General features: G+C 37.2%; 1 protein-coding gene across 1 annotated transcript in view; it reads right to left on the bottom strand.

The window, feature by feature from the left end:
* Nucleotides 1–17,018, bottom strand: part of LOC110901430 — a 30,356-nt gene extending 13,338 nt beyond the window's left edge. The window contains exons 1-10 of the mRNA XM_035982306.1: nucleotides 16,949–17,018; nucleotides 16,813–16,860; nucleotides 16,212–16,406; nucleotides 15,893–16,051; nucleotides 15,616–15,807; nucleotides 15,296–15,454; nucleotides 14,959–15,201; nucleotides 14,399–14,843; nucleotides 13,358–14,298; nucleotides 12,961–13,286 (exon numbers count right to left, since the gene is read on the bottom strand). Of these exons, the coding sequence (XP_035838199.1) occupies nucleotides 12,961–13,286; nucleotides 13,358–14,298; nucleotides 14,399–14,843; nucleotides 14,959–15,201; nucleotides 15,296–15,454; nucleotides 15,616–15,807; nucleotides 15,893–16,051; nucleotides 16,212–16,406; nucleotides 16,813–16,860; nucleotides 16,949–17,018 (2,778 nt within the window). The remainder of the gene's footprint in view (nucleotides 1–12,960; nucleotides 13,287–13,357; nucleotides 14,299–14,398; nucleotides 14,844–14,958; nucleotides 15,202–15,295; nucleotides 15,455–15,615; nucleotides 15,808–15,892; nucleotides 16,052–16,211; nucleotides 16,407–16,812; nucleotides 16,861–16,948) is intronic.
* Between the last annotated feature and the right edge of the window lie 3,712 nt (nucleotides 17,019–20,730).

Below are 20,730 nucleotides of genomic sequence, written 5' to 3'. Positions count from 1 at the left end.
TAAGTTATGCTCAGCCTAAAAATAAATAAAAATTTTCAAAAATCCCAAAATATTATCTTATAACAGTAGGTATAAAGTTTGGTATAAAAATTTGGGTTTTGATGGGCTATACATAATTTACGCTAATTAATTATCAAAGAAGCTCTTAATTACGCTATTGAGCATAACTCTTAATCTAGACCTCAAACTGACTTCAAATTTTGGGTGCAAGTTTATAAATTAGAAGCTAAGGTGCTTCCCCTTTTACATTTTCAAAAATCCCGTTTTAAGGTCAAATGGGCATAATGGTCAACATATAAGCGATTAACGGAAACATGCATGTGAATAGGATATCTAATGAACCAAGTTGTATAATCTCAGAGAGTTATACTAACATGTAAATAGGTTCAAAAGAAGCTCTAAGGAAATCCTAATCTTGGCTTAAACGGGTCAGAACTGAAAGTCAGAGAAGAAGTCAAACTTTGCGACTTTCGGTTCCAAACCGAGCCTAAACTGAAAATTGTCGAGTTGAACATGTTGGAACATGTTCTTACATTAATTACCAAGTTATTTTAATGATTAAACAGGTTGCATGGATCCTACATTGCTAATTATGTATTAATTCGCAATTAACCTTTCTGTTGACTTTTTATAACAAGCTTTGACTCGACAATTAACATAGTTAGAGTGGGAAACTGGAAATACCCTTTTAAGGGTTTGTTACCCATATAATTACCTACTTAAAGGTACTTTTAATTCGTGATTTGACAGAGCACATTTTAATTAATCACGAAGTCAAACCTTAATTACGACGGTTTGACTTTTAGCTAATTAACTAAGCTAAAACGAATTAGGAAGGGTTAAGGGCACTTACTAGAGTCCTAATTATGCTTAGGGACCACTAAGAGGCTTGCTTGCTGTCCAGAGAGCTCCAGGAAAAGAGTTGTGAACTTCTTGGAAGTGGGTGTTCAAATGGTTACAACATGAGGCCTTTATATAGCCTCTTTGATCTTACAAGATGATGCCACAAGACCCTATGCATGCTTCCTGATCATCACAACTGTCCCTAGTGCATGAAAAACAATTTGCACAGCCCCTGGTATCATTTCATAGGCCACAAAGTCGGTTAAACAGGCTGGACAGACACCTGCAGGTGTTTTCTGTCGCTGGCACCCTGACGCGGCCCGCCTGAGGATATAGGGAATTCTAACGCGGGCCGCCTGACCTGTCTGATCAGTCAACAAATTTTCAAAGTTTGCACTTTTGGTCCCTGGTCCTTTGTAACGTGGTTTTGAGCTTCTAAATTGCCATTTCAGCCTCCAAACTTGATTTTTAAGGGCCTTGGGACATTTACTAACTTGGTTAAGTCCTTGACTAACCTTGTAACCACTCATAAGGCCATAGAATTCAATGTTGACGCTTTTAACCCCTCGAACACGAATTTGATCATAACTTTCTCATACGATAACGAAACTTTATGAAATTTTAACCACATATTCTAGTGAGTATATTTTATCATTACAAAGCTTCGGGTCTGCCAAAAGGTCACTCAGAGGTATACTTTGCACATGTTGACACTTTTAGCCCCTGTAGTTTGTAATTTCTCACTTTCCTTTATGTTTCGCTTCGTATGATCCATGATTTATTCGTTGGAAGGTATAAACATTATGTAGGGCTATTTTAGAATATATTTATCCATTGTTGACACTTTGGACCCTTATATTCACATAGTTTCCCTGTTTGTCAACTTTAGTCCCTCCAAAGTATTCTTTCTAACGTTCAGAGCTTATGACACGTGTTTATACTTTATTGGACACAAATTTTCAAGGTGTTACAACAAGAGTCAGGGAAAACCGTTGATGATTATTCATTTGGTAACACTGCTCTTCTGGGTCAAGAAGAATCTGGTGGTAGTGGTAAGGGTCAGGGTTATGATCACTTCATTGACGTAACTGCTGGTGCAAATTTTAACAACCCTGATCCTCACTCTACAGGTTATGCATTCACTGCAAATGAAAACCAGATGTCAGACAATTTAAGCTTTGAACTCAATGATCTACAACATTTCGACCCCACTGATCTAGAGGAAATGGACATCTTGCACCAACTGGCCTTGCTAAGTGTTAGAACTAGCAAGTTTTATAAAAGAACAGGGCGAAAATTCCCAGGGTTGCATGGTAATCTAAGGGTTGGGTTGGATAAATCGAAAATCAAGTGTTATAAGTGTAACAAGTTAGGACATTTTGCTAGAGAGTGTAGGAGTCAAACAACTGGTCCCATAATCACTCACCCTAGTTTAAATCCTAGACCTCAAAATCAAAACACTGTGCACTATGCCCAATATGCCCCAGCAGCACATGTGAACACTACTCACTATGCTGTTGCTCCTGTGCCAGTGCATTATGTCCAAACAGCTGCTCCACAGATCCAATATGTTCAAACCCCTGCTCCCCAGGCACAAGTGCAACCTGCACCACAAACCACTGCTCCAGTAGCAACACAACCAGATCAACAAAGTTTCTTTACTCAAGAATTTATTGACTGGAGCAGTATGCCTGAAGACCTTAGTGATGAAAATTTTGCACTCTATGCTTCTAATGTTTCTTCTCATGATGAATTTTGTTTGATGGCATTAGAGTCAATACAGGAGGGTGTTGAATCTGAAGAGGAACAGCTGGTCTCTGAAACAGTGGATGAGGTGATTGAAGAAGTGGTTACTGCTGTGGCTAATGAAGTACTGTTGGAAGAAAGTTCAGGCACCCTGATTGAACCACTGACAGATCCATGGTCCAAAGAAGAAAAGACAGGTGAGATAGAAGAGAGAGCTGAAGATGAGGAAAATCCTAAATGTGATTGTGCAATGATGGCTGCTGCAAAGGTATCACCTCAAGTTCTTGAAAAATTGTGTTCTGACAATTGCATTATTGCTTTTGCTAACATCAAAGAGGTGAATGAAACCCTTCGTGATAAAATCTTATCTAATGAAGTCATATTTGAAAGGTCTCTAAAAGAACTTAAAAACAAATTGGCTGAAAAAGAGAAAGAGATTTGCAGCATGAAAGAAGAGCAAAGCATAACCAAAACCGAACTTCAAACTTTGGTAGAAAAATACCAAGGTTGCAAAAAGGAGTTAGAATCCACCCAGATCACATGTGAGAGATGGGTGGAATCATGCAAAGGGTATGAAGTTATGCTTGAGAAACAGATAAAAAGCAATGTGAAATTTGGGGTTGGTTATAGAAAACATGATGATGAAAACACTGCTTTTGAAAAATCTGTTTTAACCACTGATGTAACTGCTGAGTTCATCCCCACAAACAAGAATGGCTAAGAAGTGAAAATCACTGACAAACTTGGTAACAAAATCACACTTGACAGACCTATGGGCCCCTCTGTTTTTGAGGAGATTGAAAATCATCAATTTAAACCAAAATGGTCTGATGAGTGTGATATTCTTGAAAATTTCAAGCCAATGGACTTTACATCAACTGATGGTGTTAAAGCTCCAAAAGCTAAAGTCATTCCTCTTAAGGACATCCCAGCAGTGGTCAAAACCTCTGCTGCAAAGGAGTCTGAAAAGAGGAAGAAGAAAGAAAAATTGATAACTTGTTTTGTGAATTCTGTGAGAAGAGGAACCATCTAACAAAAGATTGCTTCCACTTAAAAGCTTATGATTTAACTAAAACAAGTGTCACTACTTCAGCTGAAAGTTGCAGTGTTTGCGGTAAAACAAACCATAAAACTCAGGCATGTGTGTATCTCAAAAACTTTAATGAGAAGAAGAATGAGTACATGGCTAAAACATCTTTGAGTTCATCAGCATCATCACCATCTGTCAAATTCACAAAGAAACAACCACTGTTTGTGCCAGTTCAAACAGTTGTCACAAAACAGCTGAACCAAACATCTGTCAAAAGAGATGTTCAGGTTACTGATGCACCTCCTGCCAATCAGTTCAGAAAAGGCAAGGAAAAACAGTCTTACCAAAGGATTCCACACGTTTATGAGGTCTACAAAAAGCCCTCTAAACCCAGAGTGAATAGGCATCCTTTTGGGTATCAGCAGCTGATTGGGCAAGACCCTCAACAGTGGTTAGCAAGAAACAGTATTAAAACTGTCCAAACCCCTTACTTAACCACTGTCCATCACACTGCATCCATACCAGACACTGTTGAGACTCCATCCAAAGCCCTGTTGGCTTTGGAGTCCTTAATGAACTAATCCTTTTACTTCATGTGCAGGGAGCTTCTGCATGCTTTGATAGCCTTTGGTATGTAGATAGTGGAGGCTCCAGGCACATGACAGGATGTAAAGCCCTCCTCAAAGACTTTAAAATCCATGGTGGGGGTGATATATCCTTTGGAAATAATAGTAAAGGGAAAGTTCTGGGGTCTGGAACAGTGCAATCTGGTAATGTAAAATTTGAAAATGTCAATCTAATAGACAATCTGAAATTCAACCTTCTGAGTGTATCTCAAATGAGTGACAAAGGGTTTGGGTCATTCTTCACAAAAGACTGTTGTAGGATTGTTGGACCAGAAATGGTCAAAAAGATTGAAGCAATAATCAAAACTGGTCACACTAAACTTGTTGCTCAAAGAAGTGGCAATGTTTATGTTGTTGACATGTCTAAAGAGTGTCCCAGAGCTGATGCCTGTCTGTTCTCAGCTGCCTCTAACAAAGAGACAAAACTTTGGCACAGAAGACTGGGGCACACAAATCTTAAGACAATAACAGAAATTTCAAAAAATGGTTTGGTGAGAGGCCTACCACAAAAATTGTTTTCATGTCCTGAACATTGTATTTCCTGTTTAAAAGGAAAACAACATAAAAGTTCTTACAAGTCCATTGAAGAGTCCAAAACAACCCAGTGTTTGCAAATGCTACACATGGATTTGTTTGGCCCAGTTCAAGTCATGAGCCTCAAAAAGAAAAGATATTGTTTGGTTATAGTTGATGACTTTTCTAGGTTTACATGGACTTTCTTTTTGCACTCTAAAGATGAAACTGCAGGCATTTTGCAAGACTTTGTGACACAGGTTGAAAAGCAATTTGATCTTCCAGTAAAAAGCTTTAGGAGTGACAATGGCACAGAATTTAAAAATAAGGAGTTGGATGCCTTCTGTGTGAAGAAAGGGATTGTAAGGCAGTACAGCATCCCTAGAACACCAGAGCAAAATGGGGTTGTTGAAAGAAAGAACAGAACTTTGATTGAGGCTGCCAGAACTATGCTTGCATATTCAGGTTTGCCATTAACTTTCTGGGCAGAGGCAGTAAACACTGCTTCCTATGTCCAGAACAGAGTTTTAATAAACCCCAGGCACAAAAAGACTGCCTATGAAATTCTGTATAAAATCAAACCACTGATCTCACACTTCAAGGTGTTTGGTTGCCCATGCTTTATTTTGAACTTAAAAGATTCCATTTCAAAATTTGCAGCCAAAATTGATTGTGGTTATTTTCTGGGATACTCAACCACTGCCAAGGCCTACAAAGTGTTCAATGCACGGACCAAGGTAGTGGAGGAGACTTTGGATGTAAAGTTCAATGAACTTTCATCAATGAAAATCCCAGCAAATCTTGCTGATCTGTTTGATCTTGAAAAATTCACTTTTGAAAATACTGCTATCAAGACTAACAGTGCAGGTCCATCAGAGGATACATCACCAGACTATGGGTATGAAATCATCATCCCTCAAAGGTCTGCCACAAAGGGAAAAGCACCAGTTGTTCAAAACAGCTGCCAAAGCTCAACCACTGCTACCTCAACAGTTGTTGACCAAAGTAGCCCATCTACCACTGCTTCCACATCCTCAAACACTGCTGACAAAAGTCCTCAAACAGTGGATAAAAGTCAGCAGTGGTCCACTTCATTACTACCCATTCCACCACCTTTTGAAGCCACTGCTGGGTCATCAAAGTCTCCAGCAGTGGTTAGCTCAGATGCTACACATTTGCAGCCTTCACCAACAAATGCCATCATACCATACCAAGGAGACTTAATCTTCTTGAGATCTCATCCACCTAATCAAATCATTGGCAACATAAATGAAGGGGTGCTCACAAGAAGCCAAACCCAAAACATTTGTCTTTTTGCTGGTTCTCTATCACTCCATCAGCCAGTCAAGTACCAAGAGGCACTAAAAGACAACAGCTGGGTAGAAGCCATGCAAGAGGAGCTCCAACAGTTTAAAAGACAACAAGTATGGGAGCTTGTACCACTGCCAAAAGAGGTTAGTCCCATTGGCACAAAGTGGGTCTTCAAGAACAAAACAGATGAAAGGGGCATTGTTGTCAAGAACAAAGCCAGGCTTGTGGTTCAAGGTTACAGACAGGAAGAGGGGATTGATTATGATGAAACATTCGCCCCTGTTGCAAGATTGGAAGCTATCAGACTGTTCCTGGCCTTTTCTGTCAACCACAACATGAAGGTGTTTCAGATGGATATCAAAAGTGCTTTCCTCTATGGTACATTGCAAGAAGAGGTGTATGTATGTCAACCTCCAGGCTTTGAGGATCCATTTTATCCTGATCATGTCTATAGGCTAAACAAAGCCTTGTATGGCCTGAAACAAGCACCAAGGGCCTGGTATGAAACTCTTTCCAACTTTCTACTCTCAAATGGTTTCAAAAGAGGTACCATTGATAAAACATTGTTTCTTAAATGGAGAGGGAAAGATTTAATGATTGTCCAAATTTATGTGGATGACATTATTTATGGAAGCACATGTACCAAAATGTGTGAAGAGTTTAGAGAACTCATGACAGCTGAGTTTGAAATGAGTGCAATAGGTGAGCTGCAATGCTTTCTTGTCTCCAAGTACAGCAATTGCAAAATGGAACCTTCATTCATCAAAGCAAATATGCTAAAGAACTTTTAACCAAATTTGATATGAATGATTGTAAATCATGCAGCACACCCATGGCCACAAATAAGCTGGTCATGTCTGATGAAAAGGATGAGCTGATTGACCAAACACTTTATAGAAGCATGATTGGGTCTTTATTGTACCTAACTACATCTAGACCAGACATCATGTTTGCAACATGTGTCTGTGCAAGAAGTCAATCAGCTCCCAGAAAATCAAATCTCAGTGCTGTAAAAAGGATTCTCAGATACATAAAAGGTGCTCCCACACTTGGTATCTGGTATCCAGCTAATGGGAATATCAAGCTTTCAGGTTTTTCAGACAGTGACTTTGCTGGATGTCATACCACAAGGAAGTCCACTTCAGGATGGTGCCAGTTTCTAGGTGATTGCTTAGTTTCTTGGCAAAGCAAAAAGCAAGCAGCAGTTTCAACATCCACTGCTGAGGCTGAATACATTGCTGCTGCAAGCTGTACAACCCAACTCCTGTGGCTTCAAAATCAGTTGCTGGATTTTGGTATCACTGCCTTAAAGACACCACTCATGTTGGACAGCCAGGCAGCAAAAAATATCATAAAAAATCCAGTTTCCCACTCTACCACAAAGCACATCGACATCAGACATCACTTTGTGAGGGATTGCTATGAAAAAGGTTTGATTTCTCTGCATCATGTCCCAACTAAAGACCAGCTGGCAGATGTGCTCACAAAAGCACTTGATACAGCCACTTTTGAAAGCTTGGTCTCTAGAATTGGGATGCTAAACATGGAATAACAAGCAACATCTTGTTTTTCTATGAATAAAAGCAACAAAATGTTTTCAGAAAATCAAAAATCCATCCTTAAAAATAGCTAAAAATGAAAATTTCATTAAAATCCTTAAAAGCCTGCCATAACCACTGATTGTCCAAAAGTCTGCTCTACTTCAAAAAGCCTGCCCACTGCTGAAAGGCAACCTCTGTTCTCTCATTTCTTGATAACCTTTGTTGTTCAAAAGCAGTGTCTTATCCACTGATATGCTATACACTGATAGTGAAAATCATGCACTGTCCCCTTTCCACTGCTTTCATCAGTTGCTTTCATCAAAAGTACTGTCCTTCATTTTCACCAGTGGTTGTCACATGGGCAATACATAGCAGTCAGACCTTTTGTAACGGCTGCCACGTCAGCATTCATTCTCTTTCCTATAAAATTCCCCACTCACCACCAAAACAGGGTTTTACTGTCGAATTGAATTCTTAAAAATTCTCTTCTCAAAGCAGTTTTTCTTTTCATCTCTCACAAATTCCTTCGATCATTCGTTTAAAAAATGACAAAATCGAAGTCATCTGCAAAACCCACATCAAAATCATCAAAAACAGCCTCTCAAAAGGCAACTTCCACTGAAATTCCATACAAATCATCTCACAATCTCCTGGGTCTTCTAACAAAACCAGGAACCACCGATGTTTTCGATTCCATCATCAACATCATGGCAAAATCAAAGTACAAAACTTTGTTCACCGCCGATGCACCAATCTATTTGGCGACCCAAAGGGAATTTTGGAAGAATGCAACCCTTGCCGAACAAGGAGACATTGCAACCACCATACACTCTTCTATAAAGGGTAAAAAGGTCCAAATCACGCCACAATCCATCTCCGAAGTCTTTCAACTCGATGAACAGGCAGGTAAAACTTCCTTCACTAAAAACGAGTTGCACATTGACTTCATTGAACGAGGGTATGAAGCCACAATGATGAAGAAACTAACCTTAGAAAAAGGTTATTTTCCTCCTGCACCCAGAATTTCATACCCTCCTACTATGTGTTTCAAACAAAACCACTTCTTTTAATGAGATCCCTATAAAGATTCAAAATCTGGGATATGCAATTCTTCAAGAAGAAAATTTTAACTATTCTCGGGAAATCTTTAAAGATTTGGTTAATAATGTTGAAACCAAATCATTCTTACTATTTCCAAGGTTTTTAAGTTACTATTTTGCAAAGAAATTCAGTAAGGATGATTTAACTTTAATAAACCAAGGTGAGATAACTGTAATAAACTGCCTAACATCTGAAACTTTTTCACGTATGTTAGCACCTTGCAAAACACAAGCAGGGGTGCCTGAGCAGAATTTAGCAGCTACCACTGCTCCTCAGGTATCTGCTGCTGAGCCTACTGCTCTAGGTGATCAAAGCAGCAGACCAACTGTTTTGAAACCCACACCTACAAAACCCAAAAGGCTTTACAAAAAGAAAAATCAAAAACCCCCCAAACCAATCAAAACGGCAACTCTGGAGGATGAGATACCAGAGTTAATGCCTGTGACAACACAAATGTCACAAGAAACCACTGCTGCTTCTTCCTCACAGCAGTTGGTACAAATATCTCAACCCATAACCTTAACTCCTCCTGCTTCTTCACAAAAAGAACAGGTTGTACACAAAGGGCCACCACTTTATGATGCTCTGGATACACTCGTTTCCATCATCCACAGCTCAATGCCCGGAGCAAGTCCGCTTTCTACACCAACCATCACATCCACAATTCCACCAAAAACACAACTACTGTTGGATGCAATTGATTTGAACCAGGCATTACCCAGTCCTTCTCACTCACCTGTCAATGAGAATATGCCTCAACAAATGACTGAGCCTACTGTATCATTCATTGCTAACCCACCAACACAACCTGAGGAGGTTACACCCATTGAGTTACAAGTAACTCTTTGTGGTAATCCAAGTGAAGCAGCCACTACAACTGTTGAACCCACTGGTTTACAGTTGGACAGTGGTTACATCAATAAGACTTCCTTGGAGGCAATTCCTTTTATAGCACCTCTGCCAACCACCAGTGGATTTATTTATCCTACTGGCAACATCAAAAGGTTGTCAAGTGTTGAAGGAAGAAGACCCCAGTACCAAGAAAAAGGGGCATCAGTGGTAAATGTTTGGAGTAAACTCCCTACTTCAACCACTGATAAAACCACTGCTAGTGGGAAATCAGATGACCCCATTAAATTGGGTGATGATTTAAAGTACCAGAAATTGACGGCTCGTGTTGAAAAACTCGATAACTCTGTTGCAGAGCTCAAAGATATGCTCCAACAGTTGTTACAGGTACAAAAGGTACAATCCACTGCTGTTCCACCTCAAGCACCTGCTCTCCAACAAGCACCTGCTACAAATGAGCTCTGGAATCTCTTTCAACCTTTTCTCCATCAACAAGCACAAGTAGCAGATCAGCAACATGAAAAACATGTTCAAGAGCTGAGAAATGCTATGGAGTCTAGGTTCAAAGACACTCAGGCTGATCTAAAGGCTCTCAAAACTCAGATCCTGCACAACTCTGGCACTGCTCCTCCACCTGTGTTCTTCATTGATCACCTCCCTGAAGATAATGCCAAAAAGGGGGAGAAAATTCAGGAGTGGAGAAGGAAAGGAATAACAGATGGTCTCTACCTTGCACCAGAAAATTCAAATATGACCAAACAGATTCCTTTGCCAGATGGGAGTAAGAAAATTGATGTGACCACAAATGCACTTGCAGAAGCACTTGCATGTGTGAAAAGGGATAGAGAGGCCAAAAAGAAAGCCAGGGTGGATTATCCGGATCAGGGTACTTCAGGGTCAAGAGATGATGAAAATCTTATTGATGAAAAGAAGAAGCCTACAAGAAAAGTAAGGCTACCCAAATCCATTCCAGTCAGACGTTCAAAGTCTGCTCAAAAACCACCACCTAAAACAGCTGTTGTAACTCCTGTTGTATCAGCTGCTGTTGGCACTTCAGTAGTTTCAACATCTGCTCCCACTTCAACACACACCATCTCAACACACACTACATCCACTGCTTTACCACCATCACCACCAAAATCAAAATCACCTCCTGTCAAAAGGCAGAAGACAACAGTTGTTATAACTTCTGTTGTAAAGACAACAGTGGTTGGAACACCAGTTGTTTCAACAGCTATTAGTCTATCACCCACCACTGCCACTACAACCACCTTTCCATCCAAAACATCATCAGTCCCTCCTCAAATAAAGAGGAGAAGGCTAATTCCTAAAGATGATGTCTCTTCACCATCACAAACATCTTCAAAATCTTTAGCTCTTGTCAATGTACCAAAACCAGTTCCACTTTCTTCAGTTCCAATGCACAAACCCTTACCTCCTGCAGGTGTTCAATTTCCTCTTGAACTAGAAGCTGTTAGAGAAGAAATAAAATCTTTTTATATTGAGGATGACACTGCCAAAAGGAGTTTGCCTTCAATCAAAGGATATCCATGGCCCAAAAATATTGATGAATATTTGAAGATAAAGGCCAAGCAAGCAGAAGATATCTCGAAAAGAAACACACAAGGGAAATCTGACAAAGAAGTTTCAAGATACTATCAATATCTGCTCACACAAGTCAGTTCCCTAGAACGTTTTGCAAAGAATGTCAGTCAACAAATTTCAGAAAGAGCAGCTGAAACTTTGAAGAAAGACTACATTGAAAGCATTATGTTTCACAAGAGATACAAAGGAGAGAGACACATGTACAAAGAGTGGACTGTTCCTGAGCTTGAAGTTGAAGCAGCAAGAATTCAAGACATGATAAAAAGGAAAGTCACTCACACTCCTCCTGATTGGGCAAAGTTCAAAAATAATGTACCTGACAAACAGTTGGAACTAAAGAGAATGAAAGAAGAACTGGTTGCTGCTGATTTTGGTACAAAAAGACAAATTGCTAGATGGAAAGAAGATATGGTCAGGTCAACCTACAAAAGGTTGGAGGAATTAAGAAAGAAAGATCCAAAAATTCCTCAAAAACCTGACTATCCTGAAGCAGAGGTTTCAAAAAGGCCAACAAAGCTGCACACCAGGAAAACCACTGCTCCTACTGGTACTGCCTTTTACAAAAGAAGGAAACAAAGCCAGTTAGGAGCTGAAACAGTTCAAGAAATTCTTACTGGAAATGCTGTTGTAAAAGAAGGCTTGTTAAGAAAGTTAAAAGAAGAACTTGAACAGGAAAACTCTGCTACCACTGCTCAGCCAGTGATGAACAGGCCAGCCTCACCAAATACTTCTGCAAATAAGCATCTCCCAAGAAACCCACCAGGCTCAAAAATACAAAAGTGGGAAACTGACAAACAGACCTGCGTATTGACTTTGCTCAGGTCTGGTGGAGAAGTGGAGAAAATATCAAGGGAACAAGCTCTTGGCCTGAGTCTTGAAGATTTGCAGGATCTCCTTGATCTTCCACTTAGCAGGGATGATGAAGATACAGATGCCCTTGACTTTGAATTACAATTTAAAGGTCAGATAAGGGAGCTGTTAATGAGGTAATAAAATGTCCACAAATAATGAAGGGTTTTGGCATTATCTGTTCCAGGGGGAGATTGTTGGGATTGAACCCTATCAGAGGAGCAGATAATTAAAGCCAAAACTGGATCAGAGCAGTGGATCCTGAATAAGCAGATGTTGATATACAAATCTCTCCCCTTGAAAGTGATTACAACTACTGATGACCTCCTATCTGCTGATCTTGCTAAACTGCTGACCCATAACTGCTGCTCAACTAAAGATCTGATGGAAGACTAAAGTCCTGCTGATTCAATCTACTGCCTTGAGTCAAGCACTGCTAATCCGGACAAGTGCTGCTGGGTTCACAGCAGTAGAAGGTTGCATCAGCTGTTCTAAAGTCTGCTTTGTAATAGAATCTATTAGCAGTAGTTAACACAAGCAGTGTCTGTATAGATCAGAGGTTAGAGTTTGTTAGGAGGTTAGATGTCACTTTCATGGTGACGTCAGCTAAGATGCTCAGTAGTTTGCAAGTGCCTATAAATAGTTCAGTACTTTGTACTGTTCTATTAGCTCTTTGCATCATTCGTCTTCTTTGCACGAACAAACTACTGAGCTCTGGCTGAGGGGGAGTTTGCATTCATTCATCAATCATTGTAATCGTGTTTGAAATAAATTCAATCTTTCGGTTCATTGTGTAAAGATGTTTGATAAAAGTATTACTCTCGTTTGATTGTATGCAAAGTTTGTGTTCATTATATTTTCCGCTGCACACTCATCCATCTTCATCTTATTTACAAACATAAAATACAATCAAAATCAAACTCAGATCCAACATTTTATTTTTCACAACAAAAGAGCCATTGTTTCTCCTTCTGTATAATGGAAACCCGTTTGAATCTAGTGTAGTATGATCTTGAAAGTCTTTGGGAAAGCCTTTTGAATACTTCCTATCAACCATACATGGAGAGCTCAACCTAGCATTACCACATGGACCGTGTATCATATATTCTTTCACAAGCATGTATAATTCTGGATCTTGATTTCTGTCTGGTATTTCTACGCATATAAATGCATCAACATGGTCCACCGTAGGTAATTTCGATTCAGGCTCCATGAATAAGCATAAATGGGCATGAGGCAAACCACGTTTTTGAAACTCGATTGTGTAAACAACTACAAAAAACAAACAAATTGGTACATTTTACGGCATAATATTAATTTGAATAGTATTTTAAAAACAGTACCTGCTGAAGCTTTGCCAAATAGATGATTCTTTTTTAAATCTTTGCAAATTGAATCAAGCTTAATTTTGAACAATCTGGAAAGGATATCAGGCCTATCTTCCGGACTGAGATTGGTGTCTTTGAGAAAGCGTTGAACTTCTGGCCATTTGGGATTGCATGTTATGGTTATAAAAAAATCCGGATAACCAAAGCATTTACACAGAGCCATAGCGTCTAAATAGTTTTGCATCATATATCGTGCTCCACCAGTAAAGGAAGATGGCAAGAAGATACGTTTTCCAGCCTTAGATATATCATCTTGATCGTGTGTTTTTAATTTACGGAGGCTTTCATATGTGTCAGACCTAAGATCTTTCTGTTGATATCGTATATAGCTAAGTCTCTCGCTCTCTATCATAGTATAAGCATCAACCAAGAACTGCTGGAATAGCCTCTTAGAATTCAAGATTAACGAAAACTGATTTATCCGATCCTGCATACGATAAGCAAAGAACTCTCTCATAGTACAATTTGGACGTTTCTTATTAACAACATCAATGACACCTCTGTGAGGGATATCAATTCTGTAGCTATCGTCTCCGTACGGAAACAAAATCGGATACTGTAGTGCGAGATATGACGGGTGCAACTCACTAATTCTTTTCACTGTACCAGTTTGAGTCTCAACAACAATATCTCTACTGTCAATTACATTTTCAATATCTCCAATAATGAGAGCGGCAATCTCACCCGCCGTTGGTAAGTTATACGTCCGACCATCTTTTTCTCTTGTTCCGATTAGGCGAAGCTTCAAATTTACATGAGGGCTATCTTGAAAAGAATCCCTAGCTCTTCTGTAAGTTTTGACCATCTCATTGTCGTTATCTAAAACATCTTTTATATGTTCTATTAACTTACGATCAAGAGTAGCAGAATAAGAAGACGATGCATCCTCTGAACGACTGTTAACAAAAGTTATCAAATATTATTAAGATTGACATATAATACAAAAGAATAATGTAAATAAATATGCGAATGTTAATAATATTCAATGGAAATTACCTAAATATCGCTTGCCTGTTTGAAAGTTCGTTCTCAGTATCGTATATGTATAGTTGGCAAAATTTTGGTTGCGCTCCGTTGTTTGGCATAAGACTTCCAATTGTATGGTAATTTTCTCCACTAATTCTAAAGCAAAAAGGAGCATTGCCTCTATTAACCGTTGAGTCAACCTTACCACCCATTGAAGTAAATGCGAACATGGAATTGTAACGGCGAATATTTTTCAAAAAGTGCTTGCTTTCCTTATTTTTGTTACTAAATAGGATCCGATAACTTCCTCTGGCATCTTTGTAATCTGGAAGCTCTACTATGCCGTAAGAACAACATAAGAAATAACACATTTTCCCATCCTTTCTTCTTCCTCTTCCTCTTCCTTTTTCTGCATCCCATAACTTTGCATTACATACTTCACAGGTAACGCATTGGTCACCATGATCCAAATAATCTGTTTTGAAAATTAATAAAAAGCAAATAAAATAGTGATTTAATAAGAAAAATAATATCTACTTGTAACATTTTATAGTTTACGGAGGCTATACTACAAATCATTAGACATGTACCTTTTGAAAGACCCTTGAACGGATCTTGATCTACGATTTCCTCTGTATTGAAATCCATAATTGGTATTGGAGATGTAATTCGTGGTGTGCTAATTAACTTTCGTTTTCCGGATGACAACCTTTCCAAAGGTGTATTTCGAAGCATACTGGAGGTGCCGGTGAATGATGTCAGGTTAAAAGAAATATGACCCGGAGTACAGTTTGTTGGTTGAGTGACATTGTTAGTAATACAACTAACATTACCTATTAAGATATACAAACAAAGTTTATAAAAAAACCTAAAGATATTAATTTATATAAAGAACAGAAAAATATACGAAGGTTAATAAGTCCTTACTTGTTGGCATCAATGGTGTGGTTGCTGTAACATTAGCGATGACATTTGGAGTTGACTCGGTTGGAGAAGAAGTCGGTAAATTTATATTGGTGTATGATATGATGTGTCTCGTATCAGATCTTTTATTATCCAAAATAACTTCCCTTAATCGGCTGTTATCTATGTATTCAAATACAATCGAATGTGGGAAATAAAGAAAGCATGAAAATAAAACAAACGATTCAGTAAACAATAAATATAGATACCAATATTGTAAAATGCAAGTTTAGTATTATATGATACTTTAAAGGGGGGTATTAAAAAGAATCATAATAATTAACCTTCTGATAAAACCGATAAGTCTTTTGTAACAATGCGCGTACCAGGAGTTGTTATCGAATCATTGGTTGTGGCATTATTAGTGACAGATTCTGATGGACATCCGTGTAAGTTACACCTCTTGTTATCCAATAATAATTTCCTTATTTTCCGACTCTGTTTTGCCTGATCTTGACTAACAATGGGAATATTAGCTACAACACCAGCAACAGAGATCACAATTAATAATTTAACACAAATGCATAACAGTGAAATATATCAAGGTTAATAAGTCCTTACTTCGTGGCCTGAATGGTCGGGTTGCTGTAACATTAGCGATGACATTTGGAGTTGACTTCGATGGATAAGAAGTCGGTAAATTTATATTGGTGTCTGATATGATGGGTCTCGTAAGAGATCTTTTATTATCCAAAATTAATTCCCTTAATCGGCTGTTATCTATGTATTCAAATACAATAGAAGGTGGGAAATAAAGAAAGCATGAAAATAAAACATAAGATTCAGTTAAAATAAATATAGATATCAATATTGTAAAATGCAAGTTTATTATTATATGTTAGTTTAAAGGCGTCTATTAAAAAGAAGCATAATAATTAACCTTCTGATAAAACCGATACGTCTTTTGTAACAATACGTGAAACAGACGGAATTACTATCGAATCATCGGTTGTGACATTAGTATTGACAGAATCTGATGGACATCCATGTAAATTACACTTCTTGTTATCCAATAATAATTTCCTTATTTTCCGACTCTGTTTTGCCTGATCTTGAGTAACAATAGGGATAACAGCTACAACACCATCAACAGAGATCACAATTAATAATTTAACACATAAATGCATAACAATGATGTTTTTTAAATAAAAAAGCATACATAAATTGCAAAATATACTTTAACAGAAAGTTCAAATTAAAGTTAAAAACAAATCAAAGTAAAACATATTGTTAAGTAGTACCGTTTGTAATGTTCGACAGTGGTCTTCTTCCTCGACGAACTGCGCGGGAAGAAAAAGGATGTTAACTTTAGAAAAACGCATTAACTTTTAAGACATGGCTGATATTCATATTAGTAATCGTAGTATAATGTATTAAATTTACTTTATTTCCTTTGGGCAATGGCAAAGCTAATTTATGTATTAAATACTAATATCTATAATTAAATAATAACTTATATTATTGCGAAGTTAGATTCGTACCGGATGTAATATTGGAGGATGGATTAGTAGGTACAAAAGCTGTAGCATCTGTAATTAAAATGATTATATAAAAGTTAAACATGTTCATAAACAAATTTTATAAAAGATGAATGAAGTGTTAAATTTACGACATTACCGCTTGAAATGTTTTCCTTTCCGGTGTTATTAGATAAAGATGAAGAGTCGATATTTTTGCTTTTAGACATTCCTGAAATTCTGGTACGATGTAAGAATACGACAATCCAAAATTTAACTCCATTTTAATTGAAACTAAGGATCAGATTGTCGAAATTAAACTTAAGATACTAATTCATATGTACCTTATGTTATCCTAGATCCAAAAATACTATTATACAATGAAAGAATAGTAGCATGACAAAAGTTTGAAATAATATCATTCCATAAGACCAAACTAAAATATAAGTTACTGAATACATTTATTATACATATGGAAAAAATGCAATACAATAAGAAGTTATTTTATTATTAAACATAAAAAAGCAAATAACATCAGATACTTGAAACAAATAATAAAGTTCTAGAACCAAAAGACAAAAAAGTATAAAATACAATCATAATTTAGATTCGATAGGAGAAACAGTGGTCTCGATAAATAAGGCTCCTTTCGGACCGTTGTAGTTGTTAACATGTTGGAGGTAGTTGAAAGCTTCAATGCACAAGTCAACTTCAACAAAATCACCCCAAATACTTGTTATCAGCCACTTGTTGTCTTGAATTATATTTGTCCTTTGTTGCCTTGCCTGATAATCAAGTATGTGAGGTTTATCGAAAGAAAACACCTTGACCCAGTCATCATGTTTAAATTTGTACAAATCAGCGATTAGTTCATCGTCCCGTCCAACGACAATCACATGCAGCTTGTTCGAAATGGTTAGAAAATGTCCTTGGCAAGGATTGACTTCCATACGCTCGGGAAAACAAAGTACGTTGAAAGATTCAGAAATAACATCAAAAGTAACTATGTTCCTCTCGCCAGGTGGAAACCAATAATTTGAAACCATGAAATATATGGTTTTGCCGGAATAAGTTGCAGGAGACCATGAATAAGACGATGAAGCAAATTTAGATTCGTTGAGGAAATTTATTTTTCTCCATGAGTCAAGACGTCGTGAGTAAACACGGGCAGTAGCAACGTTACGGTAACACTTGATGTGAAGCACTTTGAGATCGTCGAACTGGTCAAAGTACATTCCACCGGTATCGAAGTTACGATCAAAATGATGATTAAAGTAGTCGTCGGATATCAATTTAAAGCGCCCCGTTGTTGGATTCCAAAGGATGAGCTCACAAAAAATCCTTTCATTGCAAACTAACAACAGTCCGTTAAAAGACGATATAATACGTAAGAAGGAAGGATAGATATTGTATGGGAAAGTTATTGTTTTGCTTGTATCGACTTCCAAATTCCCACCTACTATATCGTCAATGACTATCGACTCATGTTTCAAGGACAGTATTTTCTTTTGTAGTGAATTTCCAGCCCGGCGAGAATGCTTCAACTCAAAATTATGAGTTGATAGTTCCTTACGAAAATATTTCGAAAGACTTTTGAAACGATCTACAGCTTTGGCAGGGAGCCTTGAGAAAATCTCGTCGACAACCATTTCCATGCCAATCTTTTCCATTTTACGATCTATTGTGCTAGAATAGAAAACCTAACAAATGAAATACAATTGATGTATGTAGATGTTTAGAAAAAAAAATAAGTATTACTATATAAGAATATATTGAAAAACAAAAATACAGTTGGGATATTTAAAAAAATAAGACCACATAAGGTTGATAGCATACACATTCAGAGAAATTAAAAATTGTATTAAGATTGAAATCAATTTAATATTACACAATTACTTAAAATTAAAAGGATACATATATTTAAATTGTAACTTCATATTGAACAATAGGATCTAGCAATAATAAATTGTATATATATATATTTTAATGATATAGAACTATACAGTGAGTATTTGTTTATTTTATATTATATAAAATAAAAATTAACAATTTACTACTTTAAATAATGAAAACATTTATATTATTGTCTAACAATGTAAAAACTAACATCTAAAAGCTAACAACGTATAACGTATTTGAGTATAATGGATGAACATAAAAATAAAAATATATATATTTGTATATATAAAACATTTTAGTGTACGTATAGTAATTTTAGAATGGGTGACTAAGAGAATTCAGCATATCTACATCTGCATATTGAAACAAAAATAAGTGATGTTGAAATATATTTATTTTATATAAACTGATTACAACACTATCGTTTAATTTAAATTCATATTAACATTAAATAAGATTAACATATACACAGTTGAAAAAGCAAGTATGCAACAGAAAAGAATACAACTATGAACATTCAATACTGTAACATCAGTATAAACAATTTCATTATTATTAAAACAAAATGCAATAACAATGATGAAGAAAAACATTTTATATTACTTAGACAATATATATAATGATGCATTATAATAACATCCATAGTAACCATACCTCTGTTTGTGTATCGATGAAAGAAGGTAAGAAGGTTGGATATGTATGAATTAAAAGGTAGGAGAAGGGTATTTATAATAGATGAGTCCATGTAATTTTGGAAATAATATACCTAAATATAATTTTAAATTCGAAGTTTACTATAAATACAAAGTCTTATCTTCTATAATTTCTTTTTAAAATAGTTTATTCCATTTAAGATGTTAGATTAAAAAGGAAAAAAAAAAATAATGATAACATATACCTTATTAATCGTTACTCATTTTAAGATAGGCAATTTGTCACACCCCCAAAATCCACCTGCGGATAACACCCGCTTCGAGGGCGTGACTGACCAGGATCCAGCCACCAATTATACCGAATACTTAAGTTGATAACAAAAGTAATACTTACTATTCATAAGCTTAGCAAATATTAAGTTCAGAGTTTAAAGTTTTAGGTTCAAAACAGTAATAAGTAGCGGAAGCATAAGTAAGGTAGTTAAAACAAAGTTCATGATTCAAAATAAGGTAACACCCAATACAAGGGTGAACAGACACTACACGTTCCCAAGCTGCAAGCTCCTTCGTCACTGGTTACCTGCAAAGCATGCAGTAAGGGGTCAACAATAATGCTGAGTGAGTTCACTAGTTGTCCAGTTTTAATTACCAAAAACTTTGTTTCACCGGTTAATTTATCCGTTTATACATGCCCTGAGGAGCTACCCCAAAAGTTAGCGACTAAACTGTTTTTCCAATACCGAACACTAGGTAACCGTTGCGTATCCGCAGGATGCCCCGATGTCAATGTTCTATCATCATTGACGGATTTCTGAGTACATTAGTTCATGACCGTCCCAAACCAGGGCACGGTGTGAGGCTGGTAAACACCTAAATAGCGCTATCAACTAATAACCCGTTCGCCTAACCCGGCGACTAATCGGTATTTGTAGTAGGGACTTGAGTGATAGAGTTTCGTTTAGTGCCGTTAGTTGCAATCTGTATAAACAGTAATTAACCAAAAGGTTTCCCAATACCAGGGAAGGAAAAGTAAGTTGTGTTCCCAATAACTAGGGAAGGTATGTAAATGATATCCCCTTTTTACCAGGGGATAGGGTTGTTAGTCTCGTGTCCCAAACCACCGGAACGCATGCTTTTAAGTTGTGAACTCACCTTGGGTTGCTCGGTAGGTCTAGGTTACTTGTCAATCACGTTGGTCACCACGTCCTAACATGGTTACCGGTATAGGTCAGGTTCGGTGTACAAGCATTCACGTAAAACACATATAGGTACGTAACTAACACGTATCAAGCACATAAGTAAACAGTGGGTTACTGGGCCGACCTAAGCAATTAAGCAGTCAACAGCAACACATAACCCAGTCAACAGATAGCCCAAGTTAAACACATAT

The sequence above is a fragment of the Helianthus annuus genome, chromosome 13 (assembly GCF_002127325.2).
Source record: "Helianthus annuus cultivar XRQ/B chromosome 13, HanXRQr2.0-SUNRISE, whole genome shotgun sequence".
Taxonomy (NCBI): Eukaryota; Viridiplantae; Streptophyta; class Magnoliopsida; order Asterales; family Asteraceae; genus Helianthus; species Helianthus annuus.
Note: the sequence above shows the minus strand (reverse complement) of the source record. Positions and strands in the feature narration are given on the sequence as shown.